This window comes from Lipotes vexillifer, unplaced genomic scaffold (assembly GCF_000442215.2).
Source record: "Lipotes vexillifer unplaced genomic scaffold, Lipotes_vexillifer_v1.1 scaffold525, whole genome shotgun sequence".
Taxonomy (NCBI): domain Eukaryota; kingdom Metazoa; phylum Chordata; class Mammalia; order Artiodactyla; family Lipotidae; genus Lipotes; species Lipotes vexillifer.
In genome coordinates, this window is record NW_006786891.1 from 1,980,725 (window position 1) to 2,003,535 (window position 22,811).

Here is a 22,811-nt window from a genome sequence, read left to right on the forward strand (position 1 = left end):
ACGCGGCCTCGCACCGTTGTGGCCTCTCCCATTGCGGAGCACAGGCTCCGGACGCGCAGGCTCAGCGGCCATGGCTCACGGGCCCAGCCGCTCCGCGGCATGTGGGATCTTCCCAGACCGGGGCACGAACCCGTGTCCCCCGCATTGGCAGGCGGACTCCCAACCACTGCGCCACCAGGGAAGCCCCATCTAGAGACTTTTAAAATTTTTTCATAATTCACCTTTACCATTATCCTCCACCCAATGTATCAGAGGCTTAACAGGATCACCAGGTTGGCTCACATTTAAAGTGGAGGTGATGTCATTTTTTTAAAAAGCTAGGAGTCAACATATGTTAGTCCTGACTGCTGTGTTTGTTAGCTCTGAGATCTTGTGTGAAAATATGAGCTTCATTTTTCTTTCCTGTAGAATGGGACTGTAGCAAACTAGGCCAAGTGCATTCTCATTTAGGGGATAACAAGGATTAGGTATAGCAGAATGAAATAGAGCTAACATGGTCTTCAATTCATTCACAAACCTGTAGCCTAGAAAGCTATTAACTTCATCAAAGTAGAAACTCTGTTCACTATTGGCAGTGTCCTTGGCACTCAGCTGAGTTCTTGACACATAGTAGATGCTCAGAAACGATTATTTAAGTGAATGAATATATTTTGCACTTTACTTAAAACAAATTTAGTACCATCTGTTTGTCCTTTCCTCAGAATTATATAGCAAAATCCTTACCATTGACCATATATCTATATATATCTTTACCTATACCTATCTACATATATATAATATAAAAATGATAATCCTCACAACTTTTTAAAAATGTTTTTATTTTTAAATTTTTATACAATTTGTTATGGTTGTTTTCCATTTACAGTTATTACAAAACGTTGGTTATATTCCCCATGTTGTACAGTACATTCTTGAGCCCATCTTACACCTGATAGTTTGTTCCTCCCCCTGCCCCCCACAGCGAGTGACCACTGGTTCTCTGTATCTGTGAGTCTACTTCTTTTTTTGTTATATCCCCTAGTTAGTCTCACAACCATATTTTGACTTAGAAACTTTACAGAGGAGGGAATTGAGGCACTGAGAAGATAGGAGAGTTATCCAGAGTCACACAGAGCTAGGATTTCAAACACTGGCAGTATAGCTTTGGAGTCAAGTTCATAATCACTCTGCTTATATACCTCTCCAAGCAAGTATAGTGACACCTGATTACCAAAGAATTCGCCTTACAGTGACACACATTTTTCTAGAAATTTCCTTGTCACCTGTACAAATGATTCAGGAGACATAGGGTACGTTTTGGGGATGAGATTCCTTCCTTATTCAGTAGAATATTCCCTTACTCCCTCACCGTCTAGAACAGCAGGTTCCCTGATCTATTATACCCGCTGAAGTAGTGTCACTGCCTTTCTTGGGACCGCCTCTTCCCCAGTGACAGAAATATCACACAGGGCTATGCTCTGGGCAGACTTCTACCAATGTAGAGTGGCAGAGTTTTGATCCCTAGATATTTGGCTTTTCCACTCAATTGAGTCCAGTTCCTGAACCAGGCTTCAGTGCCTTCAACCCAGGCCCTGACCTACCCATGTAAGACCTCTGTCTCTAAAATCTCCACTGTCTCCTTTTACCCAGCTCCCACTGTGATTCTGGTACGCCCCTCAAGTAACAAGCTGACTGAAAGATGTTTGTTTGTGGAAGATTTGTCAAAGTGTCACTAGGTATGACTGACTGCCAAAAGACACCAGGTGTTTTAGAGAACAGAAACTATTTTGAGGTTGGGGAGGTTATAGAAGGTTTTCATGAGGAGATTGAGCTGAGTTTTAAAGAAGTGCTTTTACTTACTTTTCTCAAATAATCCTAACAAACCTATGAAGTGGATGGGTGGAGAAGAATGGGGAGAGGAACCCAGGAGACAGTAGTGGCATGAGCAAAAGCCTGGGAGTAGACAAGTGCAAGGCATATTTTTGGATCAATGAGCAAACAAACCTGTATACAGTATAAAAATTAGTGAAGGATAACAGCTGGAAAGGTAGGCCATGTTACAGCCTTGAAAAGTTGGTTCAGAGTGAGAGAAAAGAATTTGGAGATCACTTTATTTTTTTTAATTTACTGATTTTTGGCTACATTGGGTCTTTGTTGCTGTGTGCGGGTTTTCTCTAGTTGTGGTGAGCAGGGGCTACTTTTCGTTGTGGTGCATGGGCTTCTCACTGCAGTGGCTTCTCCTGTCACGGATCACAGTATCTAGGCGCGCAGGCTTCAGTGGTTGTGGTGTGTGGGCTCAGTAGTTGTGGCTTGTGGGCTCTAGAGTATAGTCTCAGTAGTTGTGGTGCACGGGCTTAGTTGCTCCGCCACATGTGGGATCTTCCCAGACCAGGGATCGAACCCATGTCCCCTGCGTTGGCAGGCGGATTCTTAACCACTGTGTCACCAGGGAAGTCCAGAAATCACTTTAGTAAGAGGCAGATTTAGGATTTTTACCCAGGTCCTTTTATCTGTGTACAGTGCTCTTTCCATATATTAGCCACAAATATTTTTAAACACGTGGAATCATATCACAGGCAGCATTGATGGGAGAAAGTCATAAAAAGGCACCATGCAGCCTTAAGACATAAAAGAACAATACTTGCTTTGCTCTAATGGTGGTGACAGAAGAGAAGTAGTTTATAGGCTCGTTAAGTATATTTAAGCTGAAAGTTCTCAGTAGGCTTAACTTGTCTCCTAAAATCACTGCAGCAGTGACTTTTCTGTATCCCCAACAATCTGTTTTCCTCTCTCTCAGTCTCGGTTAAGTTCACCTCATAGGAGTTAAATGGCAAACTTGTAGAAAGTTCCACTTTTGGGCATCACTTATAAGATATACTTTTAAAAATCCCAGTCGTAATCAGAGAGTGAATGTCAGATGAGCTCTTAGACAAACTGAGAACCAAAATATATCTAAATAAACATACTCTCCACTGGGTGGCACTTATAAGAATGTCATATAAGCTCTTGAGAAGAGATGAGAAACATCTCAATAAACTTTGTTGACCTAGGAAAATAATATTTTACTAGGTATTGGTCAACATCTGGATGTCTTTGGTGTGGAAAAGATTAAGTAATGTATTTGGTTGCTCTGTGTATGTTTCAGAATACATATTAACTAAGTCAAATGTAGTTGACGTAAGGTGTAAAACACTTAACTTATACCAAAAAGGTATAAAACACTTAACTTATACCAATAAACACTTAACCAATACCAATATTGGCATCTAGGCTTAAATTCCTTAAAAAAATATTTTTTAAATTTTTATACAATTTTAAAGGTTACTTTCCATTCACAATTATCACAAAACAAAATAGTGGCTGTATTCCATGCATTGTACAGTACATCCTTGAGCCTATCGTACACCCAATAGTTTGTATCTCTCACTCCCCCACCCCTAAATCACCCCTCCCCCTCCCCATTGGTAACCACTAGCTTGTTCCCTATATCTGTGAGTAGGCTTAAATTTCTTAAAAGACAAATAATTGTGCATTGCATCTGGAAACACCTATATGATAGTCCTTCCTTCTGTCAAAGAGCCAAAGATTAAGTTGTGTGTGTGTGTGTGTGTGTGTGTGTGTGTGTGTGTGTGTTTCAAATTGCAAAATTAACTAAGTCCACTATTCTAGGCACCTTTTTATTTATCATCTTTTAATGTTGTCAACCAAGATATTATTCTTATTTCTCATATGACGAAACTGACATCTTATGAGGTCAAGAGAATTACCTGGGAAATGACATTAAATATCAAACTAGGATCCTAAGCCAGGTTATCTGCATCCAAGTACCTGGCATATAATAGGAACTTAATAAATGTTTACTGAATGACTAAGTTATAGACTCTGAGTAACGATATGGTTAGTATAGCTTATTCAGGAAATAGCTCTAAATTATGAAGTAATTATAGGGAAGAAGGGCCAAGTCAAGAGAAATCTGCACATGTTTCAGATTACTTTCTCCCCCTCACCAGTCTTGTGGGTTAGAAGCAATATATTTAATATCTTAGTTTCTCTCTTCTGCCCTCCACCAGAGGGTGCTCATAAGCAATTAAATAACGTAAATCAGTAGAGACAGAAATTGAGAAACCAGTACCATTTTAATTTACAACATGGATAATTGGCCTCTGTGCAAAAGGTTGACTTTAAAACAGAACTCTTGATTCAGTTGAAATAGCTTCTTCGGTTTAAAGTTGCCTGGCAAATAACTTGTCTGCTTGCCTGTGCTACTATCTTTATGCAAGTAAACCTGATCATTTTTGCTAAATAGGTGTGGGAAAGACTATGCCACTAGTCAGCATCAGGATGGTCTAATAGGGCAGTATTTCTTGCATAATTTAATGCGCTTCAGTAGTATTCTAGTATTCTGAAGTATTTCAGATGCTCTTCTAAGTGTACTCATTAGAATCAATAAATAGTAGGATTCAAGGATGCTGTTATTATCTACATATTTAGTTTATAAAAATACATCTGTTTATAAAAATACATCTAATTCTGTTGCAGTGGGCAACTTTTTATCTCCCTAGGGTGTAATCTGGTTTTAGGGGCTAGGATGCAATAGAAGATTTTTTTTTAAAACTTTTGTGTTGAGCATCCTTTTTTTTTTGATAGAAAGAACTCAAGGTAATGTTGGACCAAGCGCAGAGAAGCATGAAGATGGGCAATCATAATGTGGAAAAGTAGCATCAGGTGATTCTCCCTGTTCTGAAGCTCCCCAGCAGATTAAAAGAAACAAAGAACAAGTCAGAAGCATTTTTGATTATTTTCATATATATTTTCTAAAATTTTTTAGAAATTTGAGGTAATTAAATCAATATAATTATTATTTTACGACTAACTGTAACATCTGAAGAACACAGTTAACATTAGTAGAAAGATGTAGGATACAAGTCAAGAGAATATGTTTATGCTATCATTAAGCAGATATGTGACTTGGGGCAAACAATTTTACCTCTCTATATCTCAGTTTCTCTCCCTATTAAATGCGAGGATTAGACTAGATCTGTGAGAAGAAACTGCCTTTCATTTGGAATCTGTTGAGGATGATGGGACTCCTGATAGAATAAGTTTAAGAATAGATTGCTGATACATTTCCCTCTGGAGATTCTCAATGCTAGCTTGGATTGGAGCTGGGGATGCTTGACAGGGAGGGTATGGCAGCAATGCTTAACTCAGTTAAGGCTTCAAGATCTGTGGTCTCCTGCCTGGGGTGCCACAATTGATGAATTCTAAGGACCCTTCTGATTCTAGTATCTTATGAGTCTAAAATGAAGCCATCTGTAGGAAGCCATCCTTGTTTCTTCCAACTCTGCTTTCTTATATGATAACATTCATGTTTATGTACATAACAAAAAAAACTCAGAATTTGTTACTGTTGGTTTATTTCATTAAACCTTACCAACTTGCCAAATCAATTGGGCACTATAACACAGCAAGGCCAGAGGACACGGTTTTTTAGCTATTTACACAGGAGTTTTGTAGATAATTGATCTTGACTTATACATCTCATGATATTCTATTGGTTCCAGATTATTATTAGTCACTTCCTTTATAACAGTGTGTTTTTTATGAGGTGACTAAACTGCTATTTAACCCTGCTACAAGAATGTGACAGTGGGCTAGTCCAGACAAGTGGAGGTGTACTTGGTAACTAACATTCTTAATAAGCTTGCTTCAACCTGCCACAAATTAAAAGCTCTGTGACTTTTCTAGCACATAAGTGATTTAAAAAAAAAAAAAAAAAGCTTGGATTGTGAAATAAATAAGCTTTTTTGATTTGCACTCTGGTTGGCAGTAAATGAAACTTCAGCCTCATGATTCAGTTTTGCTTAAAACTACCTTAATAATCTGTCTAGCTAAGCAGTGAGCTTCTGAAAATTTTAAAGGGTTGATCCAGCAGTCATCCTCGGGGCTCCGTAAAAAGGCTTCGTGTTGCTCAGAAACATGATGTAGTTGAAAACTCCGTGGCCTTTGGAGTAAAATCTGCTTTGCCACTTAGTGGTTGATTGATCTTACATAAATTATTCTACCTCTCTAAGGCTGTTTTATGATTTATACAATCATGATTGTCTTTAATTTGTAGGATCATGATGTAGGGTAGACATATGTTAAGCACTTAATATATAGTACCTGGCAAATTGATGGTATCTAGGAGTAGCTGTTTTAATTAAGCCAAAGAAAGTAATTATTGTTTATCAGACCATAAGACAACATATAGTAGGGCCTTAATAGTTGTTTGATTGAATTCTTTTTAAATGGCTCTGAGATAAGACTGCCTGAGTTTAATTTTGGTTTGCTACTCAGTACCTATATGACCTTGGGCAAGCTTCTTAATCTATGTAAGGCTTAGTATCCTCATCTTTAAAAAGGGGATTATAATAATACCTATCTGACAGGGTTATTGTGAGAACTAAGTGGAGTAATGCATATAAAGCAATTTGTACAATACCAATATACATTAAACTCTCAATAATAGCAATTAGTTAAAAAATATTTTTAAAACTACTGAGTGGTTTCATGGGTAAATTTACGTATTTCAAAACTTATCAAATGATACTCTTCAAAATATGTGTAGTTATTGTAGATCAATTATACCTCAATAAAGCAATACTTAGTGATTGTGTGTGTGTGTATATGTGGTATGTATATATACATATTCTTTTTCTTAAAACATTATTTCTTTTTTTATTATTTATTTATTTATTGGCTGCATTGGGTCTTTGTTGCTGTACACAGGCTTTCTCTAGTTGTGGCAAGCGGGGGCTGCTCTTCGTTGCAGTGCAGGAGCTTTTCATTGCAGTGTCTTCTCTTGTTGTGGAGCACGGACTCTTAAGTGCACGGGCTTCAGTAGTTGTGGCACGCAGACTTAGTTGCTCTGCAGCATGTGGGATCTTCCCAGATCAGGGATCGAACCCGTGTCCCCTGCACTGGCAGGCAGATTCTTAACCACTGCACCACCAGGGAAGCCCCTATATATTCTTCATATTGTGTTGATTGTATTCAATGCTGGTGCCCAGCAGCATTCCCAAACCTGGATGGAATTAATTATGCTGGTGTCAAGATGATGACAAGCTTGAAAACATGGTTGTAAAAAAACTTTCTTTTATTAATGTTCTTTTTGAAACACAAGGGAATTGTATCTTGCAAACTGATTTTTTAAAGATACATATAGTAAAGCTATACTTTCAGAACTGTTAATTTGTGTTACTAAGTGTGTCACATGCAGGGTGAGGATCCTGCAGGTGACTGAACTGAGTTTTCTTAGTGACTTATTAAGATCACAGTCCATTAGAGTTGGAAGGGATCTCAAAGGTCATTCATGTGGGTTGCTCCCATATTTTACAAAAGAGAATGTTAATTCTCCTGATGACTGGCTCAAGGTCCCATAAACTAGTCTCCTAAATTCTTGTTCAATACTTTTTAAATGTCTTAACGTGTCATTAACAGTGAGGAATAAAGACAGGCTACAAGTGCGTATTTGGGAAAAGGCTAAAATTTGGCTACAAAATAAAAATACTTTAAAGAGCTAATCCATATGTTTAGAGAAAGCATTACTGAGAAGGGCCTAATAAACACCCTGAGGACCAAGCCTAAAATAATAATATTACTTGTCAGAGATAGCCAGTGATCAATTATGATGGTTTATAGGAGTTGTCTTTTGCACATTGTTTTGGTATTTCATTTTAATTTGCTTATAAGGAAATTATGTAAGAGGAAACATTGAGAAGATTCTCAAACTTCATAGAAGAATGTGCTTTGGAGGCTTCTCAATTGTTTCAAATAATTGCCATTATTATTTATGAAAATTGGTTTCATCTGTGCACATTGCATACTCCAGCAGTTCACAACTTTTTGGTCTCAGGATCCTTTTGTACTCTTAAAAAGTCATCAAGATGCCAAAGAGCTTTGGTTTATGTGGATTATATCTACTGACATTTGTCATTTTCAAAATTAATATTGAGAAAAATTAAATGTTTAAGATAACAATAATAAATTGATTATATGTTAATATAAATAGCATTTCTTTTATGGAAAGTAATTGTATTTTCCAAAAAGTAAAATTAGTGAGTAGAGTGATGTTTTACACTTTTACATATCTCCTTAACGTCCGGCTTAATTGAAGACAATTGTATTCTCATATCTTCTGAATTCAGCCTGTTCTGATATGTTGTTTTTGTTGACGTATATGAAGAAACTCTGTCCTCACACTGATCTGTAGTTGGAAAAGGGAGGAGAATTTTAATAGTCTTTTCAGATAATTGTGAATATTCTTCTTTGATACTAACCCGACAAGTGATAGTTTTCTAAAGGCTGGTTTCAATGTGGAATCTGGAGCCATATCAATGTAGTTTTTGTACTTCGTTACAGCAATATCCCTTGGCCTGTCTTGCACTTTGAGTAGATCCTTTATCCATACCTGATTTTACAATGTCATGAATTCATTGTTATTTGGAGAGTATTGGTCCTCTGAGTTATACAGATTTTCTAATGTTGAAAGATTTCATTATATAATATCAAAAAATCACTTCTGCTAATATCACCACCGATCTCATTAGAAAAGTCTTTAAGCATTAGGGAGCTATTGGGTCCATGGTGGCTGACAGTTTTCCAAAATTTTAATTTTTAATTTTGAAAACTCAAATTTTGTCATTGGCAATTAATACTTCCAGACTTGTGCCTTGAAATAGCAAGCTTGCTTCATTCATTTTGGAGGAGAATCCTGTCAAATACCTAAATCTGAATAACCATAGTTCGTTTGCCAGTCATTTAAGTAATAATAGTGTTCCATGGAAAAAGTAGCTGGTTCAGAACACAACTCAATTATACAGGTGCTTTTCCCTCAGCACAACCTTAATTCTCTGCTGTGCAGTGTGAGTGCTTTATGCATACTTCCCAGTTGTCACATAGAGTATTAAAAGGCATGTGCTCAAGAGTCAAGTTTAATTAAAAGTAATAATTTTTGCCCATTCAACAGCGACATTCTTAAGTGAAATTGGCATTTTTACAGTGAGTACATGGCACTGGAGACTTTCACACAATATGGTGTCACTACTTTGGTTTGTGCTAAGGCACCAGCAGTTTTGCCCACCATTGCTTTTTTGCCATCAGTGTAAAAAACATAGTGAAAAAGTCAAATACTATATAAGTATTTATTTACAAAATTATTTTGATTTTGTGGAACCCCTAAACGGTTCTTAAGAACTTTGTGTTTATAGACCACACTTTGAGAATCATTGGCATAATGTCTTCCTAAGAAAATACTAAATACTTTCTATAAGAAGAAAAGAAAAGAACTTCAAGTAGATTTTAAGAGTATTCACTAAATGTTGGAATATCTACTGTGTGGCAAATGTATTCTTCTTTAAGCCATTCTCACAGAAAGCCTGTTAGGAGAGGTAATATTACCCATTTTTATAGATGAAGAAACTGAGCTTTGAGATATAAAATATTGACTGGAGTAAATAGTAGAACAGTGACTAGCAGAGGTGAATTTGAACTCAGGACACTCTGACTTTAAAAGTCCTTGCTTTCAGTAGAATTAGAAGACAAGCCACAAACTGGGGGAAAACATCTACAAAAGATACATTTGATAAGGGACTGTTATCCAAAATATACAAAGGACTCTTAAAACTCAACAAGAAAACAAACAACTCAGTTAAAAATATGGGCCAAAGACCTTAGGAGACACCTCACCAGAGGAATGTCCACAAATGACAAAAAACCATAGGAAAAGATGCTAAACCACATTTCATCAGGAAATGCAAATTAAAATAACAGTGATATACCACTACACACTTATTAGAATGGCCAAAATCCAGCACACTGGCAATACCAAATGCTGGTGAGGATGTAGAGCAACAGGAATTCTCATTTGTTGCTGGTGGGAATGCAAAATGGTACAGCCACTTAGAAGACAGTTTGGCAGTTTCTTACAAAAATAAATATACTCTTACCATATGATCTAGCAATTGTGCTCCTTGGTCTTTACCCAAGGGAATCAAAAACTTATGTCCACACAAAAACCTATACACAGATGTTTATAGAAGCTTTATTCATAATTGCCATAACCTGGAAGCAACCTAGATGTCCTTCAGTAGGTGAATTTAGAAGTAAACTGGTACATCCAGACAATGGGATATTATTCCCCACTAAAAAGAAATGAGCTCTCAATTCATGAAAAGACATAGATGAACTTTAAATACGTATTATTAATTCAGAAGGTCCATGCTACGTTCACCTGTCTCCTGTTATTAAATAGAAAGAGTTGCTTTTAACAATCCACAAGAATTTTTTAAGTGCCTGCATTTTCCTCAGATTATTTATTAACACTGCAGATTTACTTGATTTTGGTCATTTTTCTTCAAGTCTAATTTTTTTTAAATAAATTTATCTATTTATTTATTTATTTTTGGCTGTGTTGGGTCTTTGTTGCTGCACATGGGCTTTCTCTAGTTGTAACGAGCGGAGGCTACTCTGTTGCAATGCGTGGGCTTCTCACTGCGGTGGCTTCTCTTGTTGTGGAGCACAGGCTCTAGGCACGCAGGCTTCAGTAGTTGTGGCACGTGGGCTCAGTAGTTGTGGCTTGCGGGCTCTAGAGCTCAGGCTCAGTAGTTGTGGCGCACGCGCTTAGTTGCTCCGCGGCATGTGAGATCTTTCCGGGCCAGGGCTCGAACCCATGTCCCCTGAATTGGCAGGCAGATTCTTAACCACTGCACCACCAGGAAAGCCCTCTTCAAGTCTAATTTCAAAACAAATTTGACATCCTTATGGTACTGAGTCCAAGCTCATACTGCTCACCACATGACAGACCAATAAATCGACTTGTTGAGGCAAGGAATACTGACTTTATTTGGAAAGCCAGCAGACCGAGAAGATGGTGTACTAGTGTCCCAAAGAACCATCTTACCTGAGTTAGAATTCAGGCTTCTTTTCTACTGAAAGGGGAGGGGTGTTGTTGGTTCTTGCAAACTTCTTAGTGCCGGAATCCTTTGTTCTTGCAGCTGTCCACATAGATAGGTCCAGTCACAGTGTTCCTGTAAACCTCCAACAAAACAAATGTTATTTTCTGTTCTGCAGCTTTTTATCTGTATATGAATGGGAAAGTTTTATACCTTTGAAGGTCAGAGCCTTGAGAATGGGCTATCATGTATATTTTCAGGCTATAGGCAACATTCCTAACTTGTAGAAAAAGCAGTTAGAATGCAGAGGTTAAAGTAAAAGAAACAGATCCAATATGGGGTCACATTTGTTCTTCCCTGTTACACTTTCAGTCATCAGCTGACAAGAAGAATCAGCTTGAATTCTTGCCTACAGTGGCTATCATGCTTAAAAATGTGGTCTTATTTTTAAAATGTAAATACTGTAAAATCGCTTATTTTTGTAAAGAGGAGTTTGTTGAACAGTTTAAAATATATAAGCTTTTTGTGTTAATGTAGTAGAATATATACTTGTCAAATTAATTCATTAATTTAGCATTATTTTGAATCAGTGTTATATTCTCACTGGTCATTTTATCCCAAGCCACAAGTACTCATTCACAGAATAACAAAAAGAGCGTTTGTTGAGCATCTACTGTGGCCTAGGCATTGTTCTTAATGCTTTACACATATTAGCTCAGGCGTATCCCAACCCTGTGAGAAATTACTGGTCTAATACTATCTCTATTATGTATCATTAGGGCAGCTATGGTTTTTTTGTTTTTTATTTGTTTAGTTTCATCTGTCTTATAGGTGTATATTCATCGTCTTCCCAAGACATTTTCCAAAATATCTTTTAAAGGCTTATTTACAAGGACTTCCAACACTTGCAGTTGTGAGATTATACCTCTAAGAATAATCATGAAATTGGTGTTAAATATCCTTGTCTCCTTTGTTAACCAGTTCTGACAGATGAGCTCTGTAAGCACCTGAAGCATCATTGACAGGAGAGGGGAAGGGTTATTTCAGGCTAATCTGTTTTTCCCAAACAGTCTATTGTAGTTAAAATTAAAATATTTGAGGGAGCACTCTGTAATATGAGAACCTTTGTAAACACAAATATAAGGCAACCTTTTCGGAGAAAGAATTTTAGATAAGACCTAATCTTATATTTTGGTATTTTAGGTATATAAGTGTCTTATGGAATTTCTTTGATTCTGTGTCTCTCCTACAATTTATATTTTTTAGGTTTCATAATACTCATATCTGATTTCCATGTACATTAGAGCCATTTATTTTAATCTCAGAGATATTTTTCTTTTTTCACTCAACTGTAGGGATTGTTAACAGTTTTCTTAATGATAAGCTTAGGAGAGAACTAGACAGGCCCCATTCTTGCCCTCATAGAACCTTCTACAGTGTTAAGCTAGACTTACAGGTTTTTTTGTCCTCTCCACTTTTCAGTTACAAATATTTTTGTATTCTTATTCATTACATAGCCAAGATCTGTGTTTATTTCCAGTATAATTTCAAGCTTAAATTTATGGTATTCGCTCAAATGGGGATCATTGTTCTTTATATAGAAAGCCTTTATTGAGTATTTCTGTTCCTAGAGATTACCAGTTTACAAATTTTTCCACCCCACCAGTGTGTTTAAGTATGCAAGTTCAAGTAGTTAACGAAAGTGTAACTCACAGTGTTACTTTCTGGGGAAAAACTGCTTTAACCTAGTACAGTGAAGGACTGTGACTCATTTCAAAATCTATTTTCAACTCTTTATTCAGTTTTTTTCTGGCTATATTAGACTTAATTCTTTGACTTCCCATCATGGCAGGTGCAGAGATTCAAAATGGGTTCAAAAATTCAATATAGGATAAAGTCAAGATTCCTTTATTTTACTGTTTAATTCTACATACTTGCCGCACACCTGGGGATATAATCTTCTGGATACTTAAGGATTGGGAGAGGTTAGTGAAAAAGTAGGTTAAAGCAATCTTGTGATTGAAAGATTACCATTATATAGAGGTTAATTAACTAATATGATGTATGTAAATCTAAATGTAAATTTTCAACTATAAAGTCAAACAAACCTGCAAATTTCTAGTCAAACAAACCTAGAAATTTCTTTTTCTAATTTCTTGCAAAATAAATACTCGAATGATAATAATATTGGTTATTTACAAGTACATAACCATTTGATTTCACATACATTATCTTATTGGATCTTCATACCAACTCTGTGAGAGAAATAGAACAATTTTAATACACCATTTTCTAAGTAAGAAAACTGAAGTACAGAAATTCTAAGTGATTTTGCCCATTGTTGTTGAGTGCTTTAGCTAGCCTGGAACCTCTGCCTTCTGACTTCACATCTGTTATAGCTTTGGTCATGAGTCCCAGCAAACCTTTACTGTAGCCCTAACTTCTTGAAATCACTCTCTAAGTAACTATTGTCCCTTCCAAGGGGTCCCCAGCTCTACTGAGACTGTGATATAATCCCAGCTGTCTCTGTTCCTATGTGTATCTCTTGTCTCCCCGACTGGTATATCTGTTCCCTTAAAACAGACACGATGCCTTATATTTAATCAATGCCGGGCACATAGAAATTCTTGACCCTTTAATTTCCTCAGTGTAGAGTAGGCCTACTTGTTCAGCTATAGACTAAGGAGAAAGTGCTGGCCACTGTCCTCTTATCTTCAGGAATTTTAGTAGCTATGGGGAAGGTTAATATTGATAACTGTGGAGACAAGCCCATTAAAGAGCCAGCCCATTTGTAGTACCATGTACTTTTAGTGAGCGCCTTCCTCCAGCTCCTCCTAAAATATGTCCTCTTTTAATTTACGATTGCTCTGTATGCAAAGGTAGTGACAGTGGAAGTTAATCACCATTCCTCTTCGCCAGGTCCTAAAAATAATGACCACTGGAGTGATAACAGCTCTTCTGCCTATTTCAGTATAGTTTCAAAGCCATCTTTTCTTATCTTATTCTTTTTAACCCTTTCAAAAGTCCATTGAGGTAGTTAGGGCAGGGATTACTCACCTCAATTAATAGAAGAGGGAACTCTAGCTTAGAACAGAGAAATGACTTTTCCAAGATCAGGAAGCTAGGTGGTACTTAAATTGAGATTTTTCTGGCTCTTCCAGTTCTCTTTCCATTACACTACACTGCTTCTGATTGTCAGTGACATTTACCATCATTACTATTTCATTACCAGAGGATTTCAGAGTGAGGGAGGAGAACTTTTTTCAAACGAAGAAATGAAGGCAGCGTGTCTTGAAATTTTGCCTGTGCTTCTTATCCAGCGTAGCTTTGCTTTTATTTGTACTGAAATGAAATAAATTGAGCTAATTGTGACAATTATTTTGATGGATATGACTGAATAGAAATGACAGTCATTGCAGTTTTGCTTTTATTTATTTATTTTATTAATCAGGCCTTCTAGCATTTGTAAAGTGCAATGCCAAAATATCTAGGTGCAAAAGCAAACAAACAAAAACCTCTAATGAGACTAAAGGAAAGATAACAATAAAAAAACACATGATTTTTATCTGTATAATCTATATGACAGCACACACCATACATGATTGAAAATACCTGGATATTTAGGTGACATTTGCATTTTCCATTCCAGTATTTGTCTTCAGATAATTAGCCTAATTATAACACGTTTGAATTGTAGTTAGGACTGACCCACTATTGTGTCTGGTCCCTATGAATTTACAGATATTTGGGTTTCCTCATATATCAATTTAATTCACACCTCCCCCAGAGTTACAATGAATGCTTTCAGTGTGCTAGTGGATACCCTATTTTATTTCTAATAATAATAAAAGGAACTTCACTGTATATCATCATTACATTAAATGTATGTCATTTTACTAACACCAAAGAAAAATACCATCTTTTGGCTATTTAATATTGTTTTAATTCTTTTATGCAGACAAAAGTGACATGCATTCATATTTTCCTAAATTTAATTTAAATCTCAAACTAGTTATTTAATATCAGACCCAAAATAAAGTTCAATAGAAATAAGTATATATTACTTTCATTGTTTTGGCTAAATTTGGTTAGCGTTTTAGATCATAATGGTAATAAAACTGAATGTCTGTGTGCCAGGTACTGTGCTAGGAGCTTTTACATATATTATAGACTCATCAGCTATAATGATCTGAAATTGTGGATTAATATTGATTAGAGCATAAATGACATTGTTACCATGTATAGAAATGTGTGGGTTTTTTTAAAATGCCTTCCACAAACACTCTTCCAATACCCTTCAAAATAGATTTATAAAGTACTGCCCTGGGAATTGGGAAATGGAGGTGTTATTCTACTAATCAGAAAAGTAACAGACATGCTGGGGTGGGGAGGTATATATGATTAGCTTTACTTTAGGCTTGTTACAGTTTCCTGGAGCTCCAGTCTATTGTCTAATGAAAAATAGCCTTGCTGTTGTAACATCCGTATATGGAAAAATTTTCAAAGCCTTCCTTGGAATGTAATGCCTAGGCTACTAGAGTGAACTTTCTAATCTTGCTTCAGAAATAATAGAAAATACCTGAAAAGTAAAATTTTTTTTGTGAAATATGACTTCATTTTGTTTACAAATGATGGATTCTACTATTTGCAGATGTGTCTTGCTGAATCAGGGCTCTCATATCCGTGCCATCGACTTACAGTGGGAAGAAGATCTTCACCTGCACAGACCCGGGAGCAATCCGAAGAGGTAAGCCTGTTTGCTTGCTTTTCATTGAACAGAAGGCCTATCCTCCACTCACATGCCCACTTCCTATTCTTTTTTATCTGCCACAGCAGTGAATAGATAAAGTTAATGTAGCGTGAATAAAGTCTCAGTAAATTCTTAAAGGCAGAAACTTTCCATGCGAGATTATTGCTAATGTGCTCCTTCTTGTTCTGTAAGTTTCATGTTTCAGACAGAATTTGGGTGGATTGGTTGAAATAATTTTTACTTAGAACTGTCAGGTTAACAAAGGAATTTTCTTTGCTGCTGACCATATAGTTGAGTACATTTATTAGGATTCATCCTGAAGGTCCTTTAACTCATTGAGTTGGAGCACCTTCTATGAGCCAGGCATTGTCCTCAATACTAGGTAACAAAGATGAATAACAATGTACCTATACCAAGGTGCTCAGTCAAAGGTGATAAATTAGTAAACCAATAATAATGACATAATGTAATAAATGCAGTGATGGCAGTGCATACAGGGTGCTGTAGAAACAAAGAGGGGCAAGGAGATTGAACATGTTTCTGTATGTGATATGCCTGCATGTGTCTTTGTGGGTCTGAACTATATTAAAAGACAGTATCTTTTCCTTGGCTACAATAGCACTGTGTCCAACTATAACTTTGGTTATAAGGGAATGGGAAGGAGAGCCTGCACATTACAGTTTAAATGTTTTAAAAGTATTTATTAAGCTGCTACTCTGTACTAGGAAAAATCATCACCATGACTTAAAAAGTGCATGCAACAGAGGTCATAAATAAATAGTACAAAAAACTTTATTTATACCAGTGTTTTTTAGTCTAGTACCTGATCCAAGTATTCAAAAGCTTGAGCTCGTCCAGTAAAACCTTTTCCCACTTACATTCTATGCAAAATATGGTTGCAAAATATTTATTTAAACTTATATATTTTAGACATTCATTTTGGAAGCTGCCACAGGACTTCTGCAGCCATCCTCTGAATATGTACTTATATCGCTTAAATATGTGAAAGAGAAAAGGGACTGCATAAGTGAAGTTCTAGTCTATGATCATCCTGTGAAAATGATAATTTGCTACTCGGTTTTTGGAAATCCACAGAGAAGGGAGGTTTTCTCCCTACTACAAATACTACTGTACTGTTTCCTTCGAGACTCTAAAAATGTTAATTTCCTTTAAAGAGCCCACACCGTTTTTTCCAGCACTTTATCTCATTAATTCCTCATGAAAGGAAAAATGAGAGGGTTTCATTGCTTGGCAGAAGTTGCCAGAAATAATTTATTGAAATATTTCCTTCTAGTGCTTGAGTATATTTTTAATGACTAAAGTACGTTATGCGTCAACTCTTTAATGGATAAATCTGCTAACATTAAAAGGGAGCCAACTAGCTCCATCCAAAATTCTTAATTATTCTATGCTCTGAGAGATGACAGTTAACTGTTTCACTTCATTTTATTTCCTTTTTTCACCCTCAGCATTATATGTGTTATATGGGCAATCCCTTCAGTGGAAAGAAGTCAATGCCATATATTGAGGACTAGCATTTTTGAGGCTGGCATACACTTTAGATTAATTATGGAAGAAGGTAGAATAGGGTTAGAGAGCTTTGCAAAACTAAAACAGCCACCTTTGGGAATATCTTTAAATCTGATTATCTGGGATGAGTCCATTATTTTTCCTTCCCTGGCTAACTGTAAATACCACTTCCTCCAGGGGACTGGTGAGAAATGGGAAAGAAGCTGTGACTTGGATTTTATGTTGTCATAGAATTATAAACTGGAAGGGATTTTTTAAATTTGATTTACACTCTCCCATCCATTCCTCCCTCATTCATTTAAACATTTTTCTAATGTCTTCTACATGCCAAACATTAGGATCACAGTCTGTGTGCTAAAGGAGCTCACTCAAAATGTATCTGTGTTTTATCTCCAATGGCAGGGTTCTGTCCTCATGAGGCAACCAGTTCCATTGTTGAGCATCTCTGTCTGTTGATATCAACCTTATATTAAATTGGAAGCTGTGACCTTGTAGCTTCCACCCAGTGGTTCTGCTTCTTTCTTCTGGTTTTAACCCTTCTCTTATATGACTTCGTGTATTTCAAGATAATTACCATTTTGCCATTGACTATCTTCAGCCTTGAGTTAGGAAGAAGATACTTGAGACCAGCAGTTAAATTCAGGTTTTGAATTTGATGCATTGTAGTTATGTGTTCTTTAACTGGGGGAATTTTGTTTCTTACACCCTCCTTCTAGCCCTGCAAATACATTTTCCTTATGATAATTTAATATTTTCTCTTTTCTTCCCATCCTCCCCTTGCTCCTAAGCCCCCTTTCAATGACCTTCCCATATTTCTGGGTACCTAGCTAGGTACCTGTCTCTCCTCATCAGGGATGCTTGGGTGGGACATTATAGGGACCCCCTGGATCCAGGTTCCTTAGGAGTCATCCAATCCTCAGTTGATAGTGGAGGAGCAGGAGGGGTATTCCAAGAATAACAAAAAAAGAAATTTAAAATATAGTTGATGTTAAAACTATTGATTTATATTTTCAGTTACAGAGATGTCTATTGAATACTTACTATGTGCTAGTCAAATGAATATAAACTGAAAATTTTGTATTATATAACTAATGAGAAAAGTGAGATAAACATAAGATACTAAGGGAGCACATGTATGGGGGAAGGGTTCTATAACCTTCAAGAATGTTTTTAGGCAAAAGGCTTGTCTGCCTCATCTACCTCTGTAGCCCTAACACCTAGTAAAGTGCCTGAGGGGCTTCCCTGGTTGGCGCAGTGTTTAAGAATACGCCTGCCAATGCAGGGGACACGGGTTCGAGCCCTGGGCTGGGAAGATCCCACATGCCGCGGAGCAACTAAGCCCGTGCGCCACAACTCCTGAGCCTGCGCTCTAGAGCCTGCGAGCCACAACTACTGGGCCTGCGTGCCACAACTACTGAAGCCCACGTGCCTAGATCCCATGCTCTACAACAAAAGAAGCCACCACAATGAGAAGCCCATGCACCACAACGAAGAGTAGCCCCCGCTCACCACGACTAGAGAAAGTCCTCGTGCAGCAACGAAGACCCAATGTAGCCAAAAATAAAATAAATGAAACAAATAAATTTATAAAAAGCAAAATAAAATAAAATAAAGTACCTGGTATATACCAGCCACAGAATAAATATCTGTGAATGAATATTTTTTAAAAAGAAGAAGGAGCGGGGGGAGGAGGGAACTACAGCAGTTGACATCCAAATCGAATTAAAAGAATGAGTCACAGTCAGACAAATGAAGAAACATGGAAATAGTATTCCATTCAGAGGAAATAGCATGATATAATGTAGTATATGGGGTGACATGAGTGCAGTTTGTTCATGCAAAATAAAGTGGGAGGGGACTTCCCTGGCGGTCCAGTGGTTAAGACTTCGCCTTCCAATGCAGGGTGTGCAGGTTCAGTCACTGGTCAGGGAGTTAAGATCCCACATGCCCTGGGCCAAAAAACCAAAACATTAAAAAAAAAAAAAAGAAGCAATATTGCAACAAATTCGATAAAGACTTTAAAAAAAAAAGAACTTTGTAAAAAAAAAAAATAAAGTTCAAGACAAAGAAAGATAAAAGATGAGACAATGGTGCATAGGTCTTGTATTTCAAGTTGGGAACTTGAACTCTGGGCAGGCACAGAAGGCTTTTAAGTGGGGAATGATTTTTTTTTTTATCTTCCCAAATGGACATTTTAGAGAAAAGCACTTTGCTATGCAGAGGCTAGATGTAAAGGAAGCAAGACTGGAGACAGAGAAATCAGATATGAATCTATTGTACTTAGTACAGGCAGAAGATAATGAGACCCTCAACTAGAACATCACTAGTTTAAAAAAGAGAGAAGGAAGTGGATCAGGATATATTTTGGAGGGAAAATCAGTAGGCTTGGTGACTGATAGGATCTGTGGGAGAAGAAAGAGGGAGGAGATAAGGATACGTAGGTTTTGGCTTAAACGACAAAAAAGATTCAATCAGTAGTCATTCAATAAATTCTGATTACATACCTACTCTACACCTGACACTGGCATAAGTGCTGGGAATATGGCTGTGGAAAAAGCCTTTCTGTAAAGTCTTTACAGTCTTTCTGTAAAGGAGCTTGTACCTATCAAAACGAAATTGAATGCAGATAGTTGCCAAAAATCTGTGTTTCAGTTTTTAAAACTTGTTGAGACAAGTATTTAACTTGTTTGCCTATGGGTACAATGCCACATACTCACCACAGGCAGACAAGCTAAATAATAACCCAGTTCCTCCTGAGCATCTCCATCTGAATGTCCACTACAGATTCACTCTGTATAAAACTGAACTTACCATGTCTCCCCCCAAACCCATCTCCTCACCCTTATTAATGCTCATTGTCAACCCAAGACAAAAACTGTTTATTCCAGTCATAGAGGGACCTGCTATTCTTTGAAACTGTCCCAACTAATCTAATATATCAAGATTTTTATGATCCTTTCCTTTTTGACTGTTCAAATTAGAATATTTTTATGTCAGCATCAAATTTTTTACCCTAATTTGTTAGTTGAAGTGTTTGCTATTAGAGTTTATGTTCTGCCCATTATCTTGATCCTACCCCCACTAGCCTCTCCCACAACATGGGAGGGCTAAGGGCTCTCTCTTGCATTTTTATCCTCTCCCTCTCTATTGGTTCCTTCTCTTCATCTTAAGAATATGTTCAGATCTTCTCATCCTAAATATATATATATATATTCCTTCAGACTTAGCTCCCCTTCAAGCGTTAGCTCATCTGTTCTTTTTTTCACAGCCAAGCTTCTTAGAGCAATCTGTACCGGCTGACTCTATTTCTTCATTGTCTATTTACTTAACTCACTACAACGTGGCTTCTTTCTATGGAGTGACTAAAATTGAATTTACCTTTTAGAGACAGGTAATAGTTTTTGGGAGATCGGCTAAGATGGCGGAGTAGAAAGACCCTGAGCTCACCTCCTCTCACAAGCACACCAGAATCACAACTATTTGCAGAATAACCATCAATGAAGAAGACTGGAAGCTACCAGAAAATATCTCCTCCAACTAAAGACATAAAGAAGAAACTACAATGAGATGGGTAGGAGGGGCAGACTCATGCTATAGCCAAGTCCCATAGTCCCAGGTGGGCGACTCACAAACTGGAGAATAATTACATTGCAGAGGTTCTCCCACAGGAGTAAGTTCTGAGCCCCACGATGAGCTCTCCAGCCCAGGGGTCCTGGTGTGTGTACACACACACACACACACACACACACACACACACACACACACACACACACACACACACACACACAATGGAATACTACTCAGCCATAAAAAGGAATGGAATTTTACCATTTGCAGTAGCATGGATGGCCTTGGAAGGTATTATGCTAAATGGAATAACACAGAGAAAGACAAATACTATATGATATCACTTATGTGTGGAATCTAAAAAATACAACAAACTAGTGAATATAACAGAAAAGAAACAGACTCACAGATATAGAGAACAAGCTAGGGGTTACCAGTGGGGAGAGGGAAGGGAGGGCCAAGACAGAGGTAGGGGATTAAGAGGTACAAACTACTATGTATAAAATAAGCTACAAGAATATATTATACAACACAGGGAATATAGGCAATATTTTATAATAACTATAAATAGAATATAACCTTTAAAAGTTGTGAACCACTGTGTTGTACACCTGTAACATATAATATTGTACATCAACTGTACTTCAGTAAAAAGGAGTATGGGACAGGAAAAAATAGTTTTTATAAAATACCATGCTATGCCACCTTTTTTCACTTTCACAGCCAACTCTGTGGATCAATATAAGTCACCTTCTACAGTGGTGATGCAATGATGCTTGCCCAGAGTCATACAGAAAATGGCAAAGTATTCAACACTAGGTCTTTTCTTTTTTAACACTAGGTCTTTTGATTATAAATCCAGGTTTCTTTGTTGTGCTGTGGTTTTTTTTTTTGTCATAGTGCCATAACTGTCTCTTTCTTAATTCTCATCCTACTGAATCTGTTTACATTGCTTGTCTCCACTGAGATTTTCTCACAACTTACTTCTCAGATTCTTTTTCTTAATTGCCTTTCTAATCTTTGACAGTTATCTTTCCATCTCTTTTACTGTTTCTCTTTCTTCACCAGTTGAAATATATATTCTGTAAACTTTTATCCTTATCACTGTTCTTCCTTTATTTTTTAACTGAATGATCTTATTCATTTCTGTAGCCTCTACTATTATTTATCTGCTGATTATTTCAAAATCTAAATCTTTTCTGGGTCTCTTTCTTGAGCTCCTAAAAAGATTTTTTTTTTCCAGTTGCCTACTAGATGTTTTTACCTGGATGCCCGACAGCTTCCTCAAATGTATTCTATCTGAGAACTGGCCTCAGTATTCTTCCTCACCAAACCTGACCTTCCCTACCACTCAGCCACCCAAACTAGAAATTTTTGTTTCATATGCCTCTTTCATTTTTTTCCTCCTCAAATCTAATTAGTCAACAATCCCTATCAGTTCTACTGAAGTATATCTTAAGTCTGTCCCCTTCATTGAATTCCCACTACTACTAAAGTATAGGTTCTCAAATCCTTTCACTTGGAACATTGAAATAAGTATCCCTTCTCATGTCTTCAAGTCTAATCTGCCATATGCTGCCAAACCACTGCAAACACACACGCATGTGTGCACAGGCACATGCAGATACACACACACACACACACACACACACACACACACATCAGAATTGTTCCCTTGAACAGTCCTCCGCCTAAAAACCTTTAGTGATTTCCCTATTGCCATCAGAGTAAAGTCCAAATACCTTAGTGTACCAGTTTAAGGACTACTACAATCTAGTTTCATGAAAACTTTCTGGCATTATAGCCAGTCCACGTTCCTCTTCCATACATAGAGCTGATGATTCAGTTTGATTTTTGGAATTCTTTATTGATTTTTTAAATATCCAGTTTCTTGCTTGTGTTTTTTCTCTGCCTAGAGTACAGCTCCCTCCCCACCAATCTTCTATTACATACACTCCACAACACTGATATCTTTTTTAAAGATACGGGTTAAATATTAGCACTTGCGTCAGGCCTTGCACAGTCTTCTAAAGTAATTAATCACTCTTTTC

At 37.0% G+C, this 22,811-nt stretch overlaps 1 protein-coding gene across 1 annotated transcript in view; it reads left to right on the forward strand.

The window, feature by feature from the left end:
• The window catches only part of FAF1 (Fas associated factor 1), a 514,789-nt gene that overhangs the window by 361,463 nt on the left and 130,515 nt on the right, over nt 1-22,811 (forward strand). The window contains exon 9 of the mRNA XM_007459639.1: nt 15,565-15,660. Coding sequence (XP_007459701.1) covers nt 15,565-15,660 — 96 coding nt within the window. The remainder of the gene's footprint in view (nt 1-15,564; nt 15,661-22,811) is intronic.